Source organism: Calypte anna, chromosome 3, assembly GCF_003957555.1.
Source record: "Calypte anna isolate BGI_N300 chromosome 3, bCalAnn1_v1.p, whole genome shotgun sequence".
In the NCBI taxonomy this organism is placed as follows: domain Eukaryota; kingdom Metazoa; phylum Chordata; class Aves; order Apodiformes; family Trochilidae; genus Calypte; species Calypte anna.
The window spans coordinates 47777492-47801131 of record NC_044246.1 but is presented as its reverse complement, the minus strand read 5'-3'; the positions used below and the strand labels follow the sequence as shown (position 1 = coordinate 47801131).

Genomic DNA, 23640 nt, shown 5'->3' with positions numbered 1-23640 from the left:
CCTTTAAGTGCTCCCTTTAATTTTCTTAAATAACAAGCACTGTCTTGATTAAATAAGCAAAGCAAAACAGCATCCCAAGTTTTACTTCTCAAACCCACTCCTGTCCTTCATATCTTTTCATACCTATGGCAATTCTTCTTGTTGTAGCACTCCGTGTGGGATTTTCTGGTTCAAGCACCCATGTCTTCCCATCTATTTCATCCATGGTGTTCCAGAATTCTTTCAGTGATTCTAATGCTGCCAGGAACTGGTTATAAATGTCCATTAAGGAGTTCTAAGAAAAGAAATCTAAATAAAATTTACATAGTTTCCACCTACAGCATACTAAAAAAACAATTGGTATGTAATTTAAGAAGTATTGTAAATGCAGAAGTCTTGAAATGCACAGAAAGGCAAAAGAAGTCTTGAAGTTAAAATCATCTCAAAATAACAACTATTTCTACAGGGGAAGACTTCAAGTAGAGCACACACTCTGCAGCTGAATTAAGAACTTTCCAAAGTAGATGCCCAGAGGATACAAAACATGAATTTAGGGAACTGGAAGGAGGTGAAGAATCCACAAGGAGGAAATTACATTAGACAGAATCAGTTGAGAAACTGAGGCGTATCACGGAAAGACCAGTAAGAGAACAAGGAGCCATCAGATTGTGGCTTCATGGGGGGAGAGGAAGCTACAACAGGAAAACTGTGAAGGTGCCAAGAAACTAGATGAGGGCAGCAGTGAATGGAGATGAAGGGTGGGGGATTTGGAGACAAACTTTTCCCAAATAACCCCTTTCTTCAAATGGTTTGATAGTGGGAAACTCAAAGAGTAGAAATAGAGGAATCATTTGGGAGCAATCAAAGGCTTATGCAGAAAACAACTGAACAACGCATGAGTAAAAAGCAGGAAGGATAGGAGGGAAGTGATGAGACTTCTTTAAGTTGCATAAAGACATCATGAAGTATGATTTCAAAAAACATAAAGAGAGCAAAAAGTTTTCAGATATCTTTTCACCTGGGAACAAGTTCTTGGGGTTAAAAAGAAAAAGCAAAGGAAGCAATCAGGATATTTTTCCTGTTAATAAGAAAAAATATACATGAAATGGTTTCCTTTAAGCTTCAGTAATTATGTTCTTCCTTTCTCACATGGACAAAAAGAAGCAAATTATATTAATGTTCTCAGATGGAAAAAATAAGATTTTTATATGTAATAAGTTTTTATATTTTACACATACAATATTTAGGAAGAAACAGTGTAGCTCAGAAAATAAATGTTACATTTTTCCTGCTGTTATTAAATTATATTAAAGTAGGAAAGCACTTAAGCAGAAAAATGTGAATACTGCCAATCTCAAAATGTAATGCTTATTATCTTTAAAAGCATTTTGTTACTTTTATAATACCTGAAGTGATATAATAGTGTCAGTCACTTAACCACATCTTAGAGTATAATATCTTCATCTTAAGTACTATTATTTCCAGTATTTTAATAATTTTCACACAGTCCTGAAATGTGATCTTTTGTGCTCTGATGACACTTAAATTAATAGCATAATTTTCTGGTACTTGCAACAGTTGCTTTCCATTTTGATTTTTTACATTTTTCTATATCACATACAGATAAATCCTCTAATAATCATTTTTATCTTTATCTTCCGGGAATTCAAAGGGTTTCACTAGAAAAAAGAAATATCAAGGGATTATAACCCACAGATAGTTTTAAAATCCAATTAATTTTAATACTAATTGTAATTTTTCAATGATGTTCCTTAAAAAGGTAGTTAAATCTTTTTTTTTAATGCACTGTTCATTTGATCTTATTTGCATGCTTCATTGATGTTGCCAGCTGTCTCCTGCTATATACATAAACGCATCTATAGCTATTTAAATACATCACATGCTTGTCATGCAAACTATGAAAACTGTAACATTCCTTTTTATTTGATTAAGCAACTAATTTTTGGTCACTGCCCAACACTTTTAGAAGAGAGTCATTATTTTTTTGTCTATGCTGCACCAAGCTAGCCATTAATAGTGTCAAACAGCACAAAATCTTTATTGCTTGATCACCTTTGTACAAATGCATTAGAATTTGTGTGAAATATTCCAAATATTCTTTGGAAAATAAGACACGTGTCATTCAGGATATCATCACTGGCTGCTCTGACACCAAAACCCACTAGTAAATCCAAACTAGTTAGTCCCAGCCTCCTGTCTGTTAGGTTTCCGTGCTCACCATGCAGAACTTCCACTATAAAATGAAAGAATATTGTTGTAGTTTAAGCTTTTACAAAAACTTAAAACAAAACAGGAATATTCTGAATGTATAATATAAGCCTTGTATTTGATTTCTAACTCCTGAGGATACTGATGTCAGCTGCCCAAATAAGGAGTAATGTCTAGGTAGCAGAGGAAAAGAAATACGAGTGCTAGAATAGTCACAGAACCTGAATGCAGGTTTTTGCACCAGTGAATATCACACTCTTTCTAACTTGATAAATACTACTTGCAGGTTTTTTTTTTTTTCTTTCTTAATAGGATGGTGCACATCTACTGCACTGGTTGGAAAGTAGTCCCTTGGCAGAAATGCTCCCAGATTGCTTGGCTGACAGGCATTATCACATCAGTGCAGGAGACAAGAAGGCAGGAGTGAGGGTGTGCTCCAAGCTGAAACACCGCCCATGATTCTGACCAGACCTTTCACCAAACCAACCAACCATAGCAGGGACAAAGACATTTTTAAGATTAAGAACAGAGTCCACTATTAGACAAGGTCAAAAAGGCTTAGACTAGCCTAAGAGGAGCTGTGATTAACTACTATCATCTACACTGCAGTAGCTGTTCATGATGCCTGGAGCTGGAGTGGGTTGAAGAACAACAACACATCGAATGTGAATTTGTATAAAATCAGCAGCTAGAGCTGGGTCCTTGTCCACAGCAGCACTGAGGTCCTGGGAAAGCCTGACAGTACCAGGACACCTCATGACTTTCAAGTGGGAGATTGGTATATTTTTGACAGAGATACAGTGCATCATTTAATGATGCCTTTCAATTCAGCTCTCTGTAATGACCACCACAGCAAATGAGCAGCCCAAACACACTGAGTTTTATCATCATCTTCACATGGAAAAGAGAACTGAGAAAATGTTAGTTTGGAATACTCAGCTTCAGATGCCTTCATCGGGCATTAAGAATACTGTTTTTATTGAGGCATCACCTCCTGTGACCACAGTCAGAGATTTAAACACCCTCTAGTTTTAAAATTTTAAATTGTGAGACTAGAAAACAGAATACAATTAGTGATGACTTCTGAAAATGTACTGTGACCCTCATCGCCAAGTTTCCTCTCTCTCCAAAGAATATATTCAGCCTCCACATTATTCAAGGCTCTATGAGACAAAAACCTGATATATATATTTAAACAAGCTATGCCAATGCAGTCTTTTGGATTAAGCAGCAATTTAATGCTAATTTGGAGGGCTGTGAGTCTGTGATCTTAAATTCTGAAAACAGGTGGTTGTAGAGACTGAGTTAAATTGGTTATTTACAGGAAAACAGACACACAAATAGGTCAACTTTGATGAATTCCCAGCAGTTTGATAAAATTTTGACCCCAATGTTACCTTTGTGCTACAAGACTGTCTGTATCCTTCAATCATTTCAACAATGAAGGAAACACTTAACTTTGGTCACTGACAATCAGATATTCTGGACCTATCTGTTTCTGAGGGGAACTTAACTTCTGTTCCAGCAGGAAGGAGGCTCCTGCAGTTTTGCAGCGTTTCAGTTTCCATTTCTATCCTCTGCACTCTCCTCTCCATCTCATCACTGGTGCCTCCTCATGCCAATTCTTTCCTCCTTTTTTTTACTTTATGCAAATATTTTCTGATGTTTATCTCTACTGTCTGTTTCTTTCAGTTAAAGGAATAAGGAGGAATTGAAAAAGATTCACTCTACTCTTAGTTCTTATTTCTAGAGACATGGAGGCTGAGAAGAATAAAAAGTCTTGAGTCTGCTCCTGCCATAAAATCCATGAAACCTTTCAGTAACTGTTAAGGTGTGATGTATGTCTATATCGCTCTAACTACTATTATTTTAATGGTAGTAGGAATGCTCTCTATATGGCAAGTACAGCAAAATTTGGTGTGTTTTTTTTTTAACATAAAGATAAAAATGCCATCTTTATTCTGAGATTTTTTTTCCCCAAAATTCTAACACAAAATTTGGTTATTCATAATTAAAATAACTGCAAAGCCTCGTAAGGGAAAAGGCAAAGTACTGTTACATGCTTGCCCTTTTTTAATTCATAGAGAAAATACAATTTAATAAAGTTAATCTAGCAGTTGTTGGATGAAAAAGGCATCACCTGAATCACCTAAATAATTTACAGTTCTTCACATTTGTTTGGAAACTGTTTATTTCTCGTGAACAGTAGTTTAACAGTTTTCCCCTTCCCCACCACAAATGAAATTGTGACACAACTCTGAAACCTTTATAAGGTGTCTTGTCAACCGACTCCATTTTCTGTATTTACAGATGCATACAGAGCTGGTGTATGTGAAGCTCCTTTGCTAAGAAAAAGCACAACTATGATGCATTTTACTGTGTTTTCATCAAAATAACCGAAGAATAATCTCATTCATATCACTATACCTTCTGAATCCTGTATTACTGTTACATTGTTGGCTGGCTGCATGACCTCATTAGTCATTAATTTCCACTCTCATGACCTTCATGTAGCCAACCAGGTGGGCAGTGGTCAGTATAGAAACAATACCCCGATGGGAGGGCAACAGAATACAGATGAACTGTAACAGCAGAACCAGGCTTAGAGTGTATGCTAAAATGTAGAGACAGCACATTTATCCAGTTATTTAGGAAAAGAATATAACTGAAATAAGTAGATGTTCTTGCACTTGTCATTGAGAAGCACTCTGCATTTATTTGGCACTTATAACAGTAGCAGCAGCAGCATTGCCCTTGGTGCTGATTTCTTACTACTCTAAAATGTCTCCTCTGAGCCAGAATACACTGGCTGTTGCTGATCATGCTGTGAGACACCTGCACTGGCTACTAGGCTTGTCATGACGCACAAAACCCTACCATCTTCAGCTTGACATTGTGCAAGTTATAATTATTCATCCAAATGAATATGTCAGAGCAGCAGCGGCAGACCTCTCATCAGAGCAAAAGAAAAATACATCAAAACATTATCAACCCAGCAGGAAGACAGGGACCATAAGGAAAATTACCCATTTTTAATATGGATGCCATAAAGCCATGCCTGTTATTATTATACGGAAGGAGAAAAAAAGAAAAAAAAGGAAAAAGAAAAAGAAAAGAAAAATAACCATCCAACAAGCCCTCAAGTTTTAAGTCCACAAGCGCTAAAAAGAACCTGAAATAAGGCTAAAGCTCAGGCAGGGTAGGTTGGGAAAAAAGATAAATCTATTTCCTGAAATCTATTTATATTTTCTTTCTCAGGAATTTATATCCTACTAGTACAATTGCATAGTCTCAGTTAAGCCTTGCCGGTTCTTACATTGAAGATGACAAACAAAAAGTAAATTTAAGACCTATCAGTACCAAAACTTGTTATTCCACTGGAGAACACAAGAGTATGTTCATTTTACCTTTTAGAAACTAGAATTTTCAACTACCTCAGGACCTGCTAAATTTGGCTACCAGTGGTGCTTCAGCATTATCTAAGCTTAACCCACATTTTACCATGGCATGAAGATTGCTCACTGCCCTGATTCCCATGCACTTGGACAATAAACATAAGTTGCACAATTACTATACACATTTTTTATCCAGAAGTGTTAGGTTCATTCCAGAAGGTTAGGTTCATTCATGTTAGGTTCATTGAAATAGAATTTCAATTTTCAAAAAATAGTGTACAAAAAAATGCCACTCTGCTATCAGCAGAATGCAGAGGTTGCTAGTGTTTGGTTCAGTATTACATGCAGCCTATTTGCAGCTGGAATTAGGATCTCGTGATTTTAAAGCAGAGTCTTCAGTTACATACAAACATTTATTGTTCATGTTTAAATAGTCAATAGGTAATTCTAAATGTAAAAATATTTTAATATCTCAAGTCTTAGAATGTCATATTTTGAACATCAGATTTTTTCTTGGTTGTGGTATCAATATTAATATATTTGCTCCCATATTTATCATGTCAAAGAAAGCTGCTTCGTATCATGTTTGTCAAGAGGTTTTATTAAAAACATTAGTCTGGGCAAGTAGCTTTAAAAACTGCTAGCAGTAAACACAGAGAAGCAATGACTGTCAAGGATATCTGGAATTTTGCTAATTTGAGGGCAACATGAATCGGAAGACTGTAGAATAATAAAATACTCTTAGAAGTATGTCTGAAGATCATGGTCAAGAAACAGTACTTGAAATCCTGCCTGTAGTGTATGGAATCCAGTACAATTTAAACAGAAAAACACTACCTATTTATATTGTTCCCAAATCATACCAGAGAATCAAAACTTAAATTAGATAGTGAACTAAAATATATTTTTCATTTGCAATGGTCTCTTCTTGCACTTTTTTCCTCAAAGCTCTCATACGAGAGGGGTCTGAGGTGACATACAAAAACTTGAGCTTTTGTAGTCAAAATTATATGCCCATCTTAAATCGTTCTGATGCAACCTTTCAGCCCTATTCCCTGTTTAAATATAGGACCATAAAGACAGGCTTTATCGATGGGTAGAAATCCTCGTGAGAGTCACAATTATCAAAAGCAATCAGTTATGTAAAATCTTTTTTCCTGAAAGAAACATCAACTATTTTCTCGACATAATTCAAATTAAGTGGTCACATTTAAATCCATTTAATCAAGTACACATGCTCTATTAAGGACAAAAGATACATGAAATAACGCAATAGAGACCAAAAAAGAGACAAAAACTCTTGGGTCTTTGTATTAACAATATCCATTAAATGACGAAGTCAAAATTCTGTGAAATGAAAAAAGTTTTATTATGTTATGAAAATTATTTAGTATAAAAAACCTGCCCGTTTTAATGTCTGTCAACCTCAGAGGGTTCTTCTTTTTTGTAAGATAATAGTTTCTCATGCATGTATTTTCCCAATATTGTTCCTAAAGATATTTCAGCTGCATGAGCAGTTTAAGAAAAAAAAACAACCAGTACAAGCACAAAGCATATGTGTATCTATATGGTAATGAAAACATTTAAAACACTATCATAAGGAATATAGAGTTCCATATTATTACTTTTAAACAAGCATGTATAAGGGTAAAATGCATACAGAGAAAAATTTGAGTTAAAAAATAGAGTCCAACCCCTCATTACCATCTATATATTGCATATGAATCTCAGTTATTAAAAGAAAATGCATGGCACAGCAGTTTACCTGTGGCATCCAAGAAATAGAAAACTGAACAGGAAAATCCACAAGACAATCCGGTGGTTCTGTTGGATACTGAAGGAGGGAAAGAAAACACAGTTTTTATTTTATTTAGCTTTTCTTTTTTTATGTGATTTGAAGTCAGACTGAATTCTCAGCTGCCAAATTTGATAATGAAATATAAACACTTCAGGCATTTGGAGAACTTGGCTCTTAGAGGAAACAGTATGTAAAGCATTTTCAGTAATAGTTATGAATGTTAATTACCATCTAAAGAAGAAATCTGGGTTGTAAACAGTTTTTATATAACAGTTTTTAGTAAAAGGCAGGAGAAATAGGGTTCTCTCTATTCAGTTTTCACAAAGACACATTAGAAAAGAACTTATGAAAAACAAATCAAATATCTAAAACAAAATTGTCAGTTGTCTGTACTGGATTGAGAAATGTAAAAAAAATAAAAGAAAAGTAACCCTTTCATGAGACAAGAATGAATTCTCATTTAAACTAGAATATTTGCTCTGATTTGCAACATTGTTTGTTTTGAAACTGAAAACAAAGTACATAATACTTAGAAGGAGATGAACATGAACATACACTCATAATTAAAGCAGCTCCCTGGTACCCATCCAAAATCAAAAAGTACCAATGACGAAAAGAAAAAAATTCTGTATTAAGAAAACTGAAGCTATAAAAATAGCATGTTTTGATAACTGCAGATATAAACCACTCATTACACTAGTAAATCTATTGCTGCTCCAGCATCCAATTTGAAATCCATAGGGAAAAAAAGGAATTTTCTGAAAAATAAAGGAGCAAAGAAACATCGAATTACAAGTTAACTGTGCCCTTTCTAAGAGCACCTACCCAACAATTTATTCAGCTGAAAAGCTGCCTCCTTTAGTCCTGTGCAACCTTGCTATTTCTCCCAGTGATGAACACAGCAGTTTTATAGAAATTGTACTAGTACTGTAGCAACTGCCAACACAAAAAAAGTTATACAGAATCTTAGTGGGGAGACACAGGAAAAAAGTCTCATCTTCCTCACAGACTTAAGCAGACTTAGAGGTGAAGTTTAGTTGTGCCATAACTATTCTCCATCCAAAATAAACCTCCAGACATAGACATTGTCCTTATTTATCAGAGATCTGGCGATCATTTTATCAGATTTTTTAAAAATGTCTTTATGCAAAAAAATTTAATTCTACAGTAAATAGTTTCGAACTGTTCTTCATGGCAAAGAGGAAAAGAGACATAGCCTCCCTAGAGCATCCATTCTTCATTGCTTTTATTTTCATAACAATCTAGTAGATTTATGAATTTCACAGAAATTTGTTTTAACTTGCTTTTTTCATGTACCTTCATTTGTGGTTTCTGTTAGGTATCCATTTTCTGAAGACAGGCTCCCAGACCCTTAATATCCTGTGCTTTACCAATTTATCAAATTGGCAGCAGAAAAAAGAGTAAGAAAAAAGAAACAAACTAAATTGGACAGGAAATGGTTACAACTTTGAAGGTAGATCCACAAAAGCTATTAAAGTTTCTTTTTGCTGTTGCATTACTATTCTTACACTGTAGGCACTGTAGTGTTAGTGGGATTGTATTGCAGGTATAATTTTTCATGAAATCCTTCCATAGTTGAAGAGAAATAAACCTGTTTTCAATGTATAAAAGTATGTCTAAAACAAACAAAGGCAGAACAGCTTTTCCATTGGCTTGGTTTTAGGGCTACTTCATTTAAATCTCAGCCAATTTTTGTGTTTACTGTTTTGGTAAGTAAATTCCTTTTATGCAGACTCTTGTAGGGGGCTCTGAACAAGTGCTTGCAAAAGAGATTCTACTAACTTTATAGTTCTTAAAAAAAGAAACAAACCAAACAAAATAATCTATAGCACTTTTCCCACTGCATTTTTTAGTCAAATTTTCTTTAAGAGTATAATACCGCACTGTGCACCAGATAATTGCCAAGAGCTATGCAACAATCATTCTGCACACATATACATAATGGTTTTAGAACCATTTTGAAACCATTAGAACCATTTAGAACCATTTTCATTTTGAAAATGAAATCCTATATAAAGTAAGGTGAGTGATTCCCCAGAAAGCAGTATTTTAAAGTACTATACAAGAGCATGTCAATGATACCATATGTTACTAGTTACATTTAAATGTATATATCAGAAATCACATTATTCTTCAGAACAAGTTAATTATAAAAAAAAATATTAAAACTGTATTTTTGAGCGTGCAGCTAACTTTTTCTAGATAAAGTATTTTCATAGCTCTTGCCAAATCATTCAGATAATTACCAAGGCATCTTGATTATTACAATGGCATGTAAAACTCTTGCAGCAGCCTAATTTAATTATTGGAGAGGCTAATGTCAAGCACCCAGGACCACTTCTCATGGTATACAAAAGTAAAAATCTGATAAATAAAGCTCCATGTACCTTGGTTTTTCTTTGCAAATAATGCATGCTTTGTTTTCAGTAATCTTTTCTAGGTCATTTATTTAAAATTGTGAGTGGATAAAATTTCTGTGCCAAGCATTTTCAATCCAAATCAAAAAACTAGGTCAAAAAATGTAGCTGAGCAATAAACAATGTAGCTTAAAAACCCTTATTGAGGTTAAACCAAATCATTGATAGAGTCAAAATTGGTGTAGCATAATTTGGGCTAACCTACTCAACTATGATATGACTATTCTTAATTTTTCCAAGTTTAAATTGGTCACCCAAGTTTCCTGGACACTTTACGAATGCAGTGTATTAGAGAGCAAGTGTTTTGAAAGCACAGTTTTTTTAAAAAAAGCACATTAAGGACAGCAGTTGGAAACTTAACAGCACATTAAGGAGAAGTCCTCAAAACACCCAAGATGTTAAGAATGCCAGCAAAGGAATATGTAGGGTTTTATCGCAGTATACAATAACCTTATGAAGAAGAATTTCCTAAATCACTTATTGAAGAGGTTTTTTCCTGAAAACACTGTCAGAATTAATTTCACTGTACAGCATCCATGAGGACAAGGCTGGATAAAGACATCTGCCACAATACAGGCAAGATCCAGCAATATACGTTGGGGAAGAGAGGTTTAGCTCACATACTAACCCTAATCAAAGAAAGCAGAACACAAATAAATATAGTTAACTGAAAAGCAGGTTATCAAAAGAAATCCCATCAAACAATGACTTCAGCAAAGTCCTTTCAAATCTAAGTATATGAACAAAAATAAAATCCCCATCTCACCAAAACCGCATTTCACATATAAATTTCCTCTGTGACAAGTTTAAATGCCAGGCATGGTTTCAAAAGGGCAAGCAATTGATCCTTCTCACCATAACAATCACTTTAAAAGAATAAATAAATTGATGATTAGTTGTTGCAACAGACAAGCTGTTAATCTAGTCTTTTTACAGTATGATATCCTTCGTTAGTGTTTTCTTCAATTAGGAATCTCAACTTCAGGTACTTTCTTACTATAAAGAAAATAAACAAATTTTTACAAAAACAGGAAACAGTAATCTTGATCCCCCCTATAGTGCAGTGTGAAGTTAAGGCAAAAGAGAACCAGCCAATGAAAGAATAATAGTGTTTGACTATGGCAGCTGCTCAGTAAAAATGGGGATTGCACTGCAGTTCTGTATTTCCAAGTAGTTAAAATAGTTCACTTCAGTCACCATAACAATCAAGAAAAAACTTTGGGACAACAGGCTGCACCTAGTTTTTAGACAACAGGTTCCTACACCTAATTTCTAGCGTCATACTATTTTGTAATAGCAGGTTCCTTATAAAAAATTACAATACAGTCTGGTTACTCTTCTCATCAATTAAACCGTCCTTAATTGTATTTCCTCATAGATTTTTTTTTTCCATGAATGGAAATTTAGTAATGGAATGACTAGCAAATTAGTTACGCATTCATTACTCTGTGCATGCTGGAGAGTTTTACTTTTTTTAAAAAATCCACTTAAAGCAACCTCAGTTTCCCAGAAAGTATTTTCTACAGGCTGCTTTTCACCCTGTAATGTAAAATTACCTTATCTTATGCGAAATTAAAAAAAATCCTCATATTTAAAGAAATATAGGGTATCTGTGAATGTGAAATTTAATCTTACAATACTGTGCCCACTCCTCATCCCTTCAAGATTATTAGTCCAGACACTGGACCAAGAATAGATCCAAACAAGAACATCTAGACACTTCTGGATCCACATTTTCTCCTAGACTGATTTTCTCAAGATAACAGCTATCATACAATTTTCACCATATCATCTGGGTATTCACAGTTTCTGGTAAGAGATTCATAAACTCAAAATTAGAATTCTATGAAGAAACATTGAATTCAGTTCTAGAATTAAAATTTTCCTGCTTCTGCACACAGCATGGATTTGCTTCACAAGCATTGCCATTTATTTAGGCTGAAAAGAAATAATGTTTTTAAAAAGGAACTTGCTTCTGTAGTCAGTTTTTCATAAATCTTTATATTTATAGCTTTAACAATCATACTTGTTAAGGAAGTAATGCAGCATTCTCTATACTTGTTGCTACAGTCTTTGGGTGATGTGACTCAATGTCTCCCAAATGTCTTTGTAAACGAGTCAAATAACTGCAATAACAAAGTGTTATTCATGCGATGCTCAGTTACATATGAAAAGATTCCTAAAATTAATATTGCATTATGGTTATCTTAACTATAATTAAAGTCTAAAAACTATTTCATATTAAAAATGTCTCAAAAAAATAGTCACCATTATCTTGCAGAATGGGACCATACTGGCAAACAAACCACCTCTCTAAAATAACTTTAAATTAATAAAAATCCATTTATTTTAAGGAACCCTTAAAATATTTTCTCCCACAAAATTCACCTTTGCATTTAACTTCAGGGTGATGAGATGCTGTCGACCACAAGAGTCTTCAGCTTTTAACTTGATTGTGGTAAGACCAGTATCTACATATGCAACTCTGAAAGAGAAGAAAACACTCTAACAGCATTGTAAGAAGTACAGTTTGAAATGTCTGCAGTGCTCTTATTAGTCTGTTACAAATATTAATCAGAGGAAGTCTTATATGCCAACCGTTTCTGCTGTTCTAGATTTACTGCTGCTAATACACCAGTCTACTGCTTAATGCAGTCATATATCTTTGGGTTATTTACAATGTGTGTCAAGGCTCATGCTGTGGTCAGTGAGCACTGTGTTTCAGTTTTCCATCACTGGAACCTCTGACACACACAGCATGTTCCTGTCAGCCTCTACTTATGTACACATTAAACTTCCTGTCAAATCTTTGATCCATTTCTGCAGTTTCTTACTGTATGAGACTTTTATGCTCTTGATTTGCTTTTCTCTTCAATGAAGTTCTCTTTTATTATCAATATCATTATTGTGGAAAATTCAGTGGATATTGATTCATATTCTAAAATTGATTTTTTGCAGAAAACAGTAGCCAACCAGGTACAAAATGAGTTATTTATGGTGATTTGCTTTTGTTTCATGACAGTTTTACACTGTATACATGCACCCAAGCAAGTAGTAAGTACATACTAAATGTAAATAAGTTTTAAAACTTCTGACATAATCACTGACTCTTTGCTTAAGATGTCACTGATTTGTGCTTCCCCCACAATGAAGATGAATACAATTATAAAATACATTGTTCTCTAGAAATACATTTTGCTGAGTACTTTCAGCAACTGCCAAAATGGTTCCAACTTTTCCATATATTTACCAGTGAACCGGGCTTCCAGATATTTTGGCATATTTACTATGACATTCTTGCAATAAAGATAAATAAAAGATAAAAGATAAGATAAGAAGCAGTCTAAAATTATTATAAAACTTACAACCTAGACTGATGGAAATGTCTATCTGAGTTCAAAGAAAACATCTGCTTGCTGACCTAAGTAACATTATTATATTTTTTTAATGATTACATACTAGCTCAGTCACTCGAGCCAGCTTGCTGGGAAAAATGGTTCCCTTTCAAGTAAAATGAGCAACGGAGCTGCAGAAGCTTGTACATTCACCAAAGGGTGTGCACATTCCTAGGAGGGAAGTGAAAAGAAGAAAAAAAACAATCTACATAAATTACATAGCCTCAATATGAGCAAACTGAAAAATAAAGATGGAAAAAGCAATAGTAGTAGTAAGTAGTGAAAAAAGTCTATTATTTCATGTTTAATGTAATATTAAATAGTCCTACAGATTCCTGTATTTTGACACTCCTTTTCTCTGCAGCAGTTGAAATAAATACAAGTCCTGATAAAACTGAAATAAATACAGGACCTGATAAAAGTGTAATTTAACAGTAGTCAATTAAACTTGGTTTACTTAGAAATAATTACAGCATTCTTAGAAAAAATGTAAGACGGAACTCTTACTCTTGCTTTGTTTTAACTTTGCTCCCAAATCATACCAGAGTTTTATAAAGAAACCACCTCTACCGTGGTCTGGTGTAAAGAAATCCTAAACCAGCAGCTAAAGCAGAATGGTTACTGCAATAAAATACATAGTAGTATCCAAACCGAAAAACAACTGGTGCCTACATCAACGTGCTGTGAGGTTAGATATTAAAAAAGAATGGAAAAATTAAAGGGATGTTATCATGGTGTTTAAGATTTAAAACAACCTGTTCTGATAGCCACCTTGCTTGCATCACTTCACTCTTGAGGTGCAAGAGCAATATGTATTACTTTAGTTCAAAATAAAACATTTTTGTAGTTCTTCATGCTACATTGAGTGGAAGGGAACAAGATTAAAAAATACATTTTTAGTTCTGAGATAGCAATGGACATACGTACTTTAACATTTATTTCTGAAATCCTTACAAGTTCAGTACTTTTACAATTAGTTTAACAACCTGGCAGACACTAAAACAAATATATATACATCTATCTACCTAGCTATAAATCATAAATATATGTACACCATTACATTAAAAATATATTCACAACACCATTATGTTCAATCATATTTGTAAAGAACCTTTACTTCAGTTTTACTGTTAGTGCAAATTAGACCATTATGTTCAATCATATTTGTAAAGAACCTTTACTTCAGTTTTACTGTTAGTGCAAATTAGACACTTTAGAAAAAATATCTAAGCATCTGGAGAAGGTGCTAAAGTGGTGTGGCTACCTGTTCTGTAACATCACTCTACCACTCTTTGGCTAAGAACTGGTCAGTTTTGTAGGACTGAAAAAAGTTGCTCAACACTGTAATATTTTTTTATATTATTGTATAATTAAGTAAGGAATTGTTTACGTAGGTGACATTTGAGTTATATCAACTTTCAGTCTTCTGTAGGCTGTACTCCTCTGTAGACAAGGAAAAAATGGAGTGACCATAAAGTTAAACCTCTCAAAAACTGTAATTCAGTATAACATATGATGACTGAGCGCAGATGGCAAAACAGGATTCCTCTGGAAATGTAGAAGGAAAGAGGAGAAGATAGTTTCTAAAAAAAAAACCTTGGCAAATACCAAGCAGAATTGCATTGAGACTTAAAAGAGACCATGACTTACACCATGGACTTAAAAGATACTAGCAAACTTTTTGACTCCACATGAGGGTGACTGAGAGTCCTGCCAATGTTTTCTATTTGATAATTCACCTTCCCAAGATAGCTTAGTACTTGCTACCTGTATACATTCTCTTCCACTTCAGCTGACAAGGTTTGTGCTCACAGTTTTCCATGTTCTTAAAATGAAGGAAGTTGCCTCAGCTCTTGGGACAGCCCTTTGTGTTGGAAATTTGGCACAGCTTTATAAACTGTCAAACTGTGACTTTAGTGTCATATTTGAATATGAAAGCATATTCACCCTCCCTCCCCCACACCTAAATTAGGTTGAAGAATCAAGGTTTTCCCTCTCACAGGGAAAAATATTATATCTAATCACATCAGCCTGCCCATTTGCAATCCTCATTACTGTCTGTACATCCAGTAGTGTAGGAGGGAAGAGATGCAAGATCATTGAAGATGTCTTCCATTTGTTTCTGAGAACCTTCATATATTCCTTAGATAAAAGTCACTAGAATACACTAAACTTGTGCCATACCTGAGAGCTTAACTCACTTTGGAGGTAAAGGAACCATAGCCTATTGCTTTCATTCTCTTTCAAACAAGTTATCATTAACTTTGTATTCGCATGCAGTCAGCTTCCAGCCTGACCCAGAACTTCCTAAGTAAAGCCAGGGTCTACAACAAGCCATTTGTTTACCAAAAATCCTGATAAATAAAGCTGGAGGCTTCTCAAGGTGTGAGCCGTGATTGATCCTTACTGCTAGTACTAAATAAAGGCTTAGTTTTGTGCTGAAAGACTATAACAATGTTTTTAACTGACATATGCATCATCTACAACTCAAAATCAAACTAGGTTGGGAGGCCTTCTTAGTAGTTCATTATATTGTTAAAAGCACACTAAAGTTAGTAACCTACTAATGTACTTCAAAATGCTTCTCTAGAGGAGCAAATACTCTAAAGATTATGTCTGTTAAGAAATAAAATAAACATACTTATTCCAACCAAGTATTTCTATTTCTCTGATCAGACAGGAGTAGTATTCTGGTGGTCGTGGTATATGCAGGTCTTGTGTATTCTTTAAAGCAATTTCCTGTTTAAAAGAACATTTAAAACATCACTAAGCTATTTCAATATTTTTGCATTTATTTAGTCATGTGATTTTTACAATTCATTGGAAAATATTAAGCTTATGTAAAATTAACTGTACATTGCATTTGTTTTGTTATAACCTCCAGCCAAAGCAGTCAAAGAAGCTGTTTGGTAAATTACTTCATATAGTGGTAATGAAAACATCTGCAATTTTTAAAAAATCAAACCCACAGATGTTGACAACATAGTCTTCAGATGCAAATAAATATCAAATGTGCCTCTTCTTCAGCTAATAAATTTGAAATCAAGCATCTTGACTGAAAAAATCTTTGAAAACAAGGTTCTATTAAGCTCACAGCTGTATTGTGGGCTCCACCACAAAAGACAATACATATATGAACTCTTCCATATTATTTTATGTAGCTATATAGAACTTTATATAGCAGTAACAAGACAAAACAAATAAAACCCCAGAACCAACCAGAAAAACCCCAAAGCAAGCCAAAACCAAACAAAAACCCAACCAACCAAACAAAATGTGCAAAAGTGTACTTCTGTTAAAATTATGGCTGCAGGACAAATGAATGGAAAAATTTATAATAAAACTATTAATAATTTAAAATAAATTTAAGGAGAAGAAATAATAAAGAAAACAAAATCAGTATAACAATCATTTCTGCCCAGGTTTCCTCTACTGTCTTCTGTTTTTTCCCTTCTTCAATGAGGATCAGTATTCCATTATTCTGAATTAATTATACATTAATTGCATTCTTATTTTCTGAGTGCTTGTGCAGGCAAATAGAGTAGAATACCTATTGCAAAATTTTAAAAACCAGTCACATGTAGACATTCGGTCCTTTTCCAAGTGCCTTTGCGTGGCTTAGCGTGATTCAGTTTGGCAGGGCTAGAACCATTACTGAGGAAGGGCATTCCTGGCATAGAGCAGGAGTGGAATACCAGGAGAGTATTTTTGTTGTTGTTGTGAAGAATACTTACTGCGTTTCATTACACAGTAACTATTGGATTGTAGGTAAGTATTCTTTGCCAGTCACCAAAGAATCACAGAATTGTCACATTCGGAAAAGACCTCTAAGATCACTGTATCCAATCATTAACCCAGAAAAAAACTCCATGCCCACTAGAGGATGTCCTAAAGTGCCAGATCTACATATTTTTTAAATATCTCCAGGGATGGAAACTCCACCACCCTGGGCAGCCCATTCCAGCACCAGACTACTCTTTGAGTAAAGGCATTCTTCCTAATATCTAAACTTCCTCTGGCATAACTTGAGGCTATTCCCTCTAGTCCTATCATTGTTCACTTGAAAGAGGAGGCCAGCACCAATCTCACCACAACCTCCTTTCAGGTAGCTGTAGAGGAGTAGGATCTCCTCTCAGTCTCCTCCAAAGTAAGCATTTCCAATTCCTTCAGCCTCTCCTCACAGAACTTGTTCTCCAGACCCTCCACCAGCGTGGTTGCCTTTCTCTGAACTTACTCCAGCAGCTCCAGGTCTTTCTTGTAGTGAGGGGCCCAGAACTGAACACAGTACTTCAGGTGCAGCCTCACCAGTGCTGAGTACAGTGGCACAATCACTTCCTGTCTCCTGCTGGCCACACTGGTTTTTCTGACAAGAAATTTTCGATTTCATGTCATTAACTGAAGACGTGGCTACTCTTCAGTCCCAGGTAAGAAAAATTAAAAACAAAACAAAACAAACCACCAAAAAACCAAAAAACAGCAGTCCCCAAACTATTGAAAAAGCTTTCTTCATTAATTGGTCAAGTTGTCATGCAGGTGAAAAAACCTTCAGCATTCCACTTACTGTATAATCCTTTGTATGATTATAAGCCTTCTTTACCATCTGGGCAATAGCAGGAATTCCAAAAAATAATTGTAAAGAGGACGACTCTACTGATAGAACTTCTTGGGATTTTAATTTTTCTGTAGGTCTGCAGTTTCCAGAGTACACTCTCTTAAAATCCTAAAGGATATTTATACAAATACTACATACAAAACCATCTCTTCTTAAAAAAAAGCAAAACCAACAAAACAATAAATCCACCTACAATAAACTGAAAACATGAAAGAGCAAACCAAAACTATAAGAATGTCCCATCACTCACATACCAATTCTGCTACTTACCAGAATAGTTTTCAGCTCTACCATAAAACTGACAAGATCGGGACAGCTGTGCAGCCTCTGGAGGAAACACAGAATCAGTTTTCTTCAACTCATAACTTCGGATGGTAAACCACTTCAGTCTAACTATTTTTCTAGTATTGTCAGACCAACATAAAAAATATCTCAACTGCACACATTTACGTGTTTCAGTTACGAAACAATTCTCAGAGTACAAGAAACTTTACTGAAAATTAACTATCATGTTCATCACATCATGTCACATCCCACATTTACATTGTTTATGGAGACTTCACACATAATGTATTTATAAAGACTTGAGTCTTCACCTGTGAGAACAGAAGCTTTACAATCCCTCAGAAATGTTTCTGATCTGGTTACACTTTCTTTAGGAACTCTCCAGACCCATCTGCTTCTAGATGAGGTACATGATGAAGGATCCCTGTCTATCTCCTCTCTATTTCCTCAGGTCTCTATCTTTGGTTACTCACAACCCTTGTTCTACAAACAACCAGGACAGGTGGCAAAGATGCCTTTTGAGAAACAAAATACTTCCAGTGACTGCATGGCAGATGGACCCTTGCTCCAAAGCTCCTTCTGGATAGGGAGCCTGTCTAAAACAGAGAACGAGCCAGATTTATCAAATATTAAATGTGAATTATCATCTCTGCTTTAGGAAGAGAGTGTAAAAAGTAAATTTGTAAATAGGAAAAGCAAAATCTAATAAAGAGATTAAAGAAAAATTCCAGTAGAATGCCATCAACCATTTATTAAAACTCACTGTAGCTCAATCTTCTAAAACTAAACCTTGAATTAAAAAAATTTTTACTAAATTCTATCCATCTCGTTCCGTAATTCCTCAAGCATGTAAAAAAAAGTCTGGGCTGTACAACAAAAGGAGAGTTCTTTAACACTTTTATAATAGAATCATAGAATTGGCTGGGTTGGAAGGGACCTCAGGGATCATCAAGTCCAACCCTTGATCCACTACTGCTGCAGTACATGAGTATAAGCTTTCCAAAATTATTTATAAGGATACATTTAATAGAAATGCTTTAAAAAGTTGTGTACCTGCTTTAAAATATGTCGATATCCATGCAGTATTTTCTTGAGGTGCCAGCTGCACTCTATCCTAGACAAACAGTATTTTGCATAAATTTTAAATTCACAATAATTGATTTTTAGAAGAGATTAAGAAAGTCTGCCACATAAGAGCATATAAGTTTTTCTCAGAAAAACAAAGGAAGTAAACAACACTTCAAAATTTCTTTGAGTGTCATATTCAAAATTATTTAAAACTTTCAAATGTCACTACCCCAAAGCCCATTAAAAATTAAGCATTTACCTGCAAAAGCCTGTTCTTTGCCGAAAACAACAACATAATTCTTGCAAGTTAATACGACTTCATAAAATAAACCAATATTTGAAAATTATATCCGGAAAATGTCAAAGTTACTTGTAATGTGGTTTTAAGTATCTGACCTAAAACGTAATAAAGCTATCAAATACCACATCTGTTAGCAGTTTGAAGCAGGCTGGCCCATGCAGAAACATGGACTACAATGCCAAAGACTAATCCCCAAATGTGTGCATACACACAGTACACCTCTCCTCCATGTGCAAATATGATAAACACATTAATAAGAACAGAGGTCTTAAAGAAATATTGGATAATTCAAACTAATATATATCAGCACAAAAGACAAAATTAAGTTAAAAAGAGCTATGTCAACCATTAAGTATATAATTGCTTAAATTGACAACTTTGCACTGAATTTTCTGTTTCCTAAATGGTGATGTAGAAATTATCTGATTTAAATTAACATTTTTTTCTAAATACATTGATTCATATATAAATACAATTAATTACAACGGATTTCAAAGTTAATTAGCAGCAAAATATTTTGAGACAGGAAAATTTATTGTCAGTGTTTACTGTACAATTTTGTTGCAAGGCTAAGTTGAAACCAGTTGGAATTAATTACCAACACTGATATTGGAAAAGGAGTAATTCATATACATATCTATAATTTCTTTTATAAACAAACAACAACTTCTGTTACATACAGTTACAAATTGTTTTCATAAAACTATCTTACCTTGTGTTTTTCAGCTCAAAATCCATTGGTAACAGTATCCTGATATGGAAGTCCTTACCCTTGAAAAGAAACATTTAGTTAGTAGGAAGATCAGCAAAAAAACCAATAAACATAGACCCTTGTGGGAAGTATTCCGCATAAGATCAGCTCCTGAGAAAAAAGTCTGTCTTATATGACTTTCATGGATATTATTCAAAATATCTTTATTGAGGAAAAAATCCCAACATGAGCGACAGGTGGAAATAATACTAATTTTAATTCTGAAATTGAAATACTTTTGACCTCTAACTGATTGTACTCTGTAGAAACTATTCAGTGCACCACATTCCATAATGCAAAATAAAATTTTTAAGAAGAAAAATGAAAATTATCCTAAACTGGACAAAACAAAAATACAATTTAATGCAGGTCATGCTGAAAGTCTATCTTCAAGTCAAAACAGACACTTATCACAGAAGTACTACACCAAAAAGGAACTTGGCACTGGTCCACAACACATTTCAGCAAGATTTTAGAAACCACAAAGTACCACATACACAAAGGTAATCTTTTCATTTAGAGCGCTATTCATATGGAATTACAGTTCCTAAAGACCACCTTCTTTTATTCTCTGTAATTGTCCCTATTTGTGATCCTTCTCCTACTTCCTTATGGAATGATCAAAATAAAGCTGAAACAAAGAAGGTTTGCAAGTTGGTTTAATTCCCTTTCTAAAGCAAAGAGGTCAGTTATCTCAAAACTTTTATTCCAGACTCTCTTCTAGCCAAAAACACTTGGAATTATATCCAAGGCCAGTGGGGCTTGGAGCAACCTCATCTAGTGGGAAGTGTCCCTGCCCATCGCATGGTTTTGGAACTAGATCAACTTTAAGATCCCTTCCAACCCAAACCAGTCTGTGATGCTGTGAAGTTCTGAGATTTCTTCAGTAGGAAGTTATGAATAAAACCATATTTCTTCCTGTGATTAGAAGACTGATACAGCAGATGCTTTATCTCAGTCTCAGAAAGGCTTGTAATACAATACTGTTTCCCTTAACACCCTCATAGACAAACTGAAGAAGGATGAACTCAATAAGCTGACAGTGAGGTGGACTGAAAATTGCAGCTCTGCTGGGGTGGAAGGGTTGTGATGCACAGGAGAAAATCCAGCAGGAGGCCCCTGACTAATGGTACACACCAGGGTCAGTCCTAGGGCTGATACTGTTTGACCATCATTAGTGACCTGGATGGTGGGACAGGATGCACCCTCCTTACTTGGCTAATTAGTAGAGGATACAAAACTGGAAGGAGTGGCTGAAAGATTATATGATTGTGCTACTATTTAGAGGGAACTCAAAAGATTATAGAAACAGGCTAACAGGAATCTCATAAACTGAAGTAAGCAAAGTGCAAAGTTTTGCATGAGGAGAGGATTCAGTGCAGGCACCAGCACGAGCTAGAGGACAACTCTGCAGAACAGAACCTAGTGGTCCTCGATGACATGAAGCTGACCCTGAGCCAGCAATGCACCCTTTGCAGAAAAGAAGGCCAACAGCCTCATGCTGGAACAGGCAGGGCATTTCCAGCAGTTGGAGGGAAGTGATCCTTCCCATCTGGTCAACACTGGTGAGGCATAACCAGAGTGTTGTGTCCCTGGCACAAGAAATACATGGACATTCTGGAAATAGTCCACTGAAGAGCAATGAAGGTGATTAAGATCTTGAAGCATCTCTTATGAGGTGGGGACTGAGGGAGTTGGCACTGGTTAGCTGAGGCAAAAGAAGACTCAAGGGAAATATTGACAGGGTGTACAAATACCTGATGGAGGAACCACAGAATCTCAGAATGTTAGAGGTTAGATGGGACCTCTGGAAATCATCTAGTCTAACCTCCTGCCAGGGCAGGTTCACACAGAGCAGGTGAGGACTACAGAAAGTGTAGCCAGCCTCTGAGTGACACACTGATAGGATGAGAGGCAATGGGTACAACACGCTGAAATACAGGAAATTTCACCTAAATACAATGAAAAAACTCCTAACAGTTAGGGTGGTCAAACACTGCAACAAGGCTGCCCAAGATGTGGCACAGCCTCTGTGCTTGGAAAAATTCTAATGCAGACTGGACATGATATTGAACAACCTCCTGCTTCAGCAGACCTTCCCAGAGAACATTCAAAGGCTCCTGTGAACCTCAAGTGTTTCTGTGATGTTCGCAAGCAAAACCAAGATACCCATTCAGAGCTGAATAAAGACTGTGGACACATTAGTTGCTTCCATACTCCTCCAAAGCTGGTGTTTTGTTTACTGTATGCTTAAATTAAGCACAAAAACCTCAGGCTTTGATTTTTTACCGCCTTGACCCTAATGCAATTTTTTTAAATTACATGAGAGAACAGATACTCACTCGACCCATTACTTCAGGATGCATCCTAACACAGAAATTCAAAAGGTGCAGCTGTTTAGAGTAATGGTAACATAAATACACACAACTGCCTTGTGAAAGTTGAATACAAGAGGCACCAAAAAACTTCCTGCAAAACTACATTTTTGAAAATGCAAGTGTGACACAGCACTTAGCTTTCAACTTTTACTTTTTTTTATAGGAAGAAAATCCCACACGATGTCTAAATGATAATACACTTGGTAAGAGCTGTTCCTGTGGTATGTGCACATAATGAGCTCTGAGTGTAGCTTCACTGCACAGTGCCTCTGACAGCAAAGTTGGCCTAAGTGCATCCTTTCTCAGCCTGTCTATAGGTGCCGGTCTTCTCCCTGAACTGCAATTGACCAGATCGTCAGAGAGCCGATTCAGCTGTTTAAACTGAAATTTCACCAACATAAGAAATGAAAACATCCACAGTCAGTTGCTTCAACCTTAACCCTGGGCCATGAGTGCAGGGACACTGAACCTGCCCCAACATTTGGCAGCACAAGTGAAGCCAACCCATGAGCCACCACCGAGATCGCGCAGCCAAAAGAACATTTTGCCGTGCACGAAGAGCGCGAAACCGCCGGACCGCAGCTTTACGGTACACGGCAGGGAACCGGCCGCAGGAAGGAAGGCACCGCAAACTGAACGGCTTCACTAACCCTCCCCGGTCATTTTCTGCCTCACAAACACGGCGTTCAGCTGCAAGCCTTGGCAAGGGGCGAAGGGGGGAAGGGATCCCCCGTCTCACAGCCCCGCTACAGAGGCTGCCTGAAAGCGCAGGCCTTGGAAAGAGCGGGAGAAATGAGGAAGAGGAGGGGGGGTGGGGGGGGAAGGAGCTGAACGCTTAGGAACAGCTTCCAGTCAAACGGTCCCGGTACCTGCGCGGTGACGAAGCCCTCATAGGCCGTCCCCTCCCGGTTTTGAGGCAGCAGCAGCGGACACTGACGGAGCAAAGCCCCAAAACCCGCCATACCACCTCCCGCCCGGTGCATTCGAATCCGACACCGCCTCGGCTGAGGC

At 35.9% G+C, this 23640-nt stretch overlaps 1 protein-coding gene across 2 annotated transcripts in view; it reads right to left on the bottom strand.

The window, feature by feature from the left end:
- Positions 1 to 23640, bottom strand: part of FANCL (FA complementation group L) — a 27757-nt gene extending 4117 nt beyond the window's left edge. Inside the window, exons 1-9 of one of the 2 annotated variants that reach the window (XM_030447179.1) lie at positions 23499 to 23635; positions 20213 to 20271; positions 19185 to 19245; positions 18117 to 18173; positions 15876 to 15973; positions 12228 to 12324; positions 7362 to 7437; positions 5668 to 5675; positions 124 to 274 (exon numbers count right to left, since the gene is read on the bottom strand). In XM_030447179.1, coding sequence (XP_030303039.1) covers positions 124 to 274; positions 5668 to 5675; positions 7362 to 7437; positions 12228 to 12324; positions 15876 to 15973; positions 18117 to 18173; positions 19185 to 19245; positions 20213 to 20271; positions 23499 to 23612 — 721 coding nt within the window. In that variant the 5' untranslated portion in view covers positions 23613 to 23635. Of the gene's footprint in view, positions 1 to 123; positions 275 to 5667; positions 5676 to 7361; positions 7438 to 12227; positions 12325 to 15875; positions 15974 to 18116; positions 18174 to 19184; positions 19246 to 20212; positions 20272 to 23498 lie in introns of both variants that reach the window. The other variant, XM_030447178.1, reaches the window with a different exon arrangement.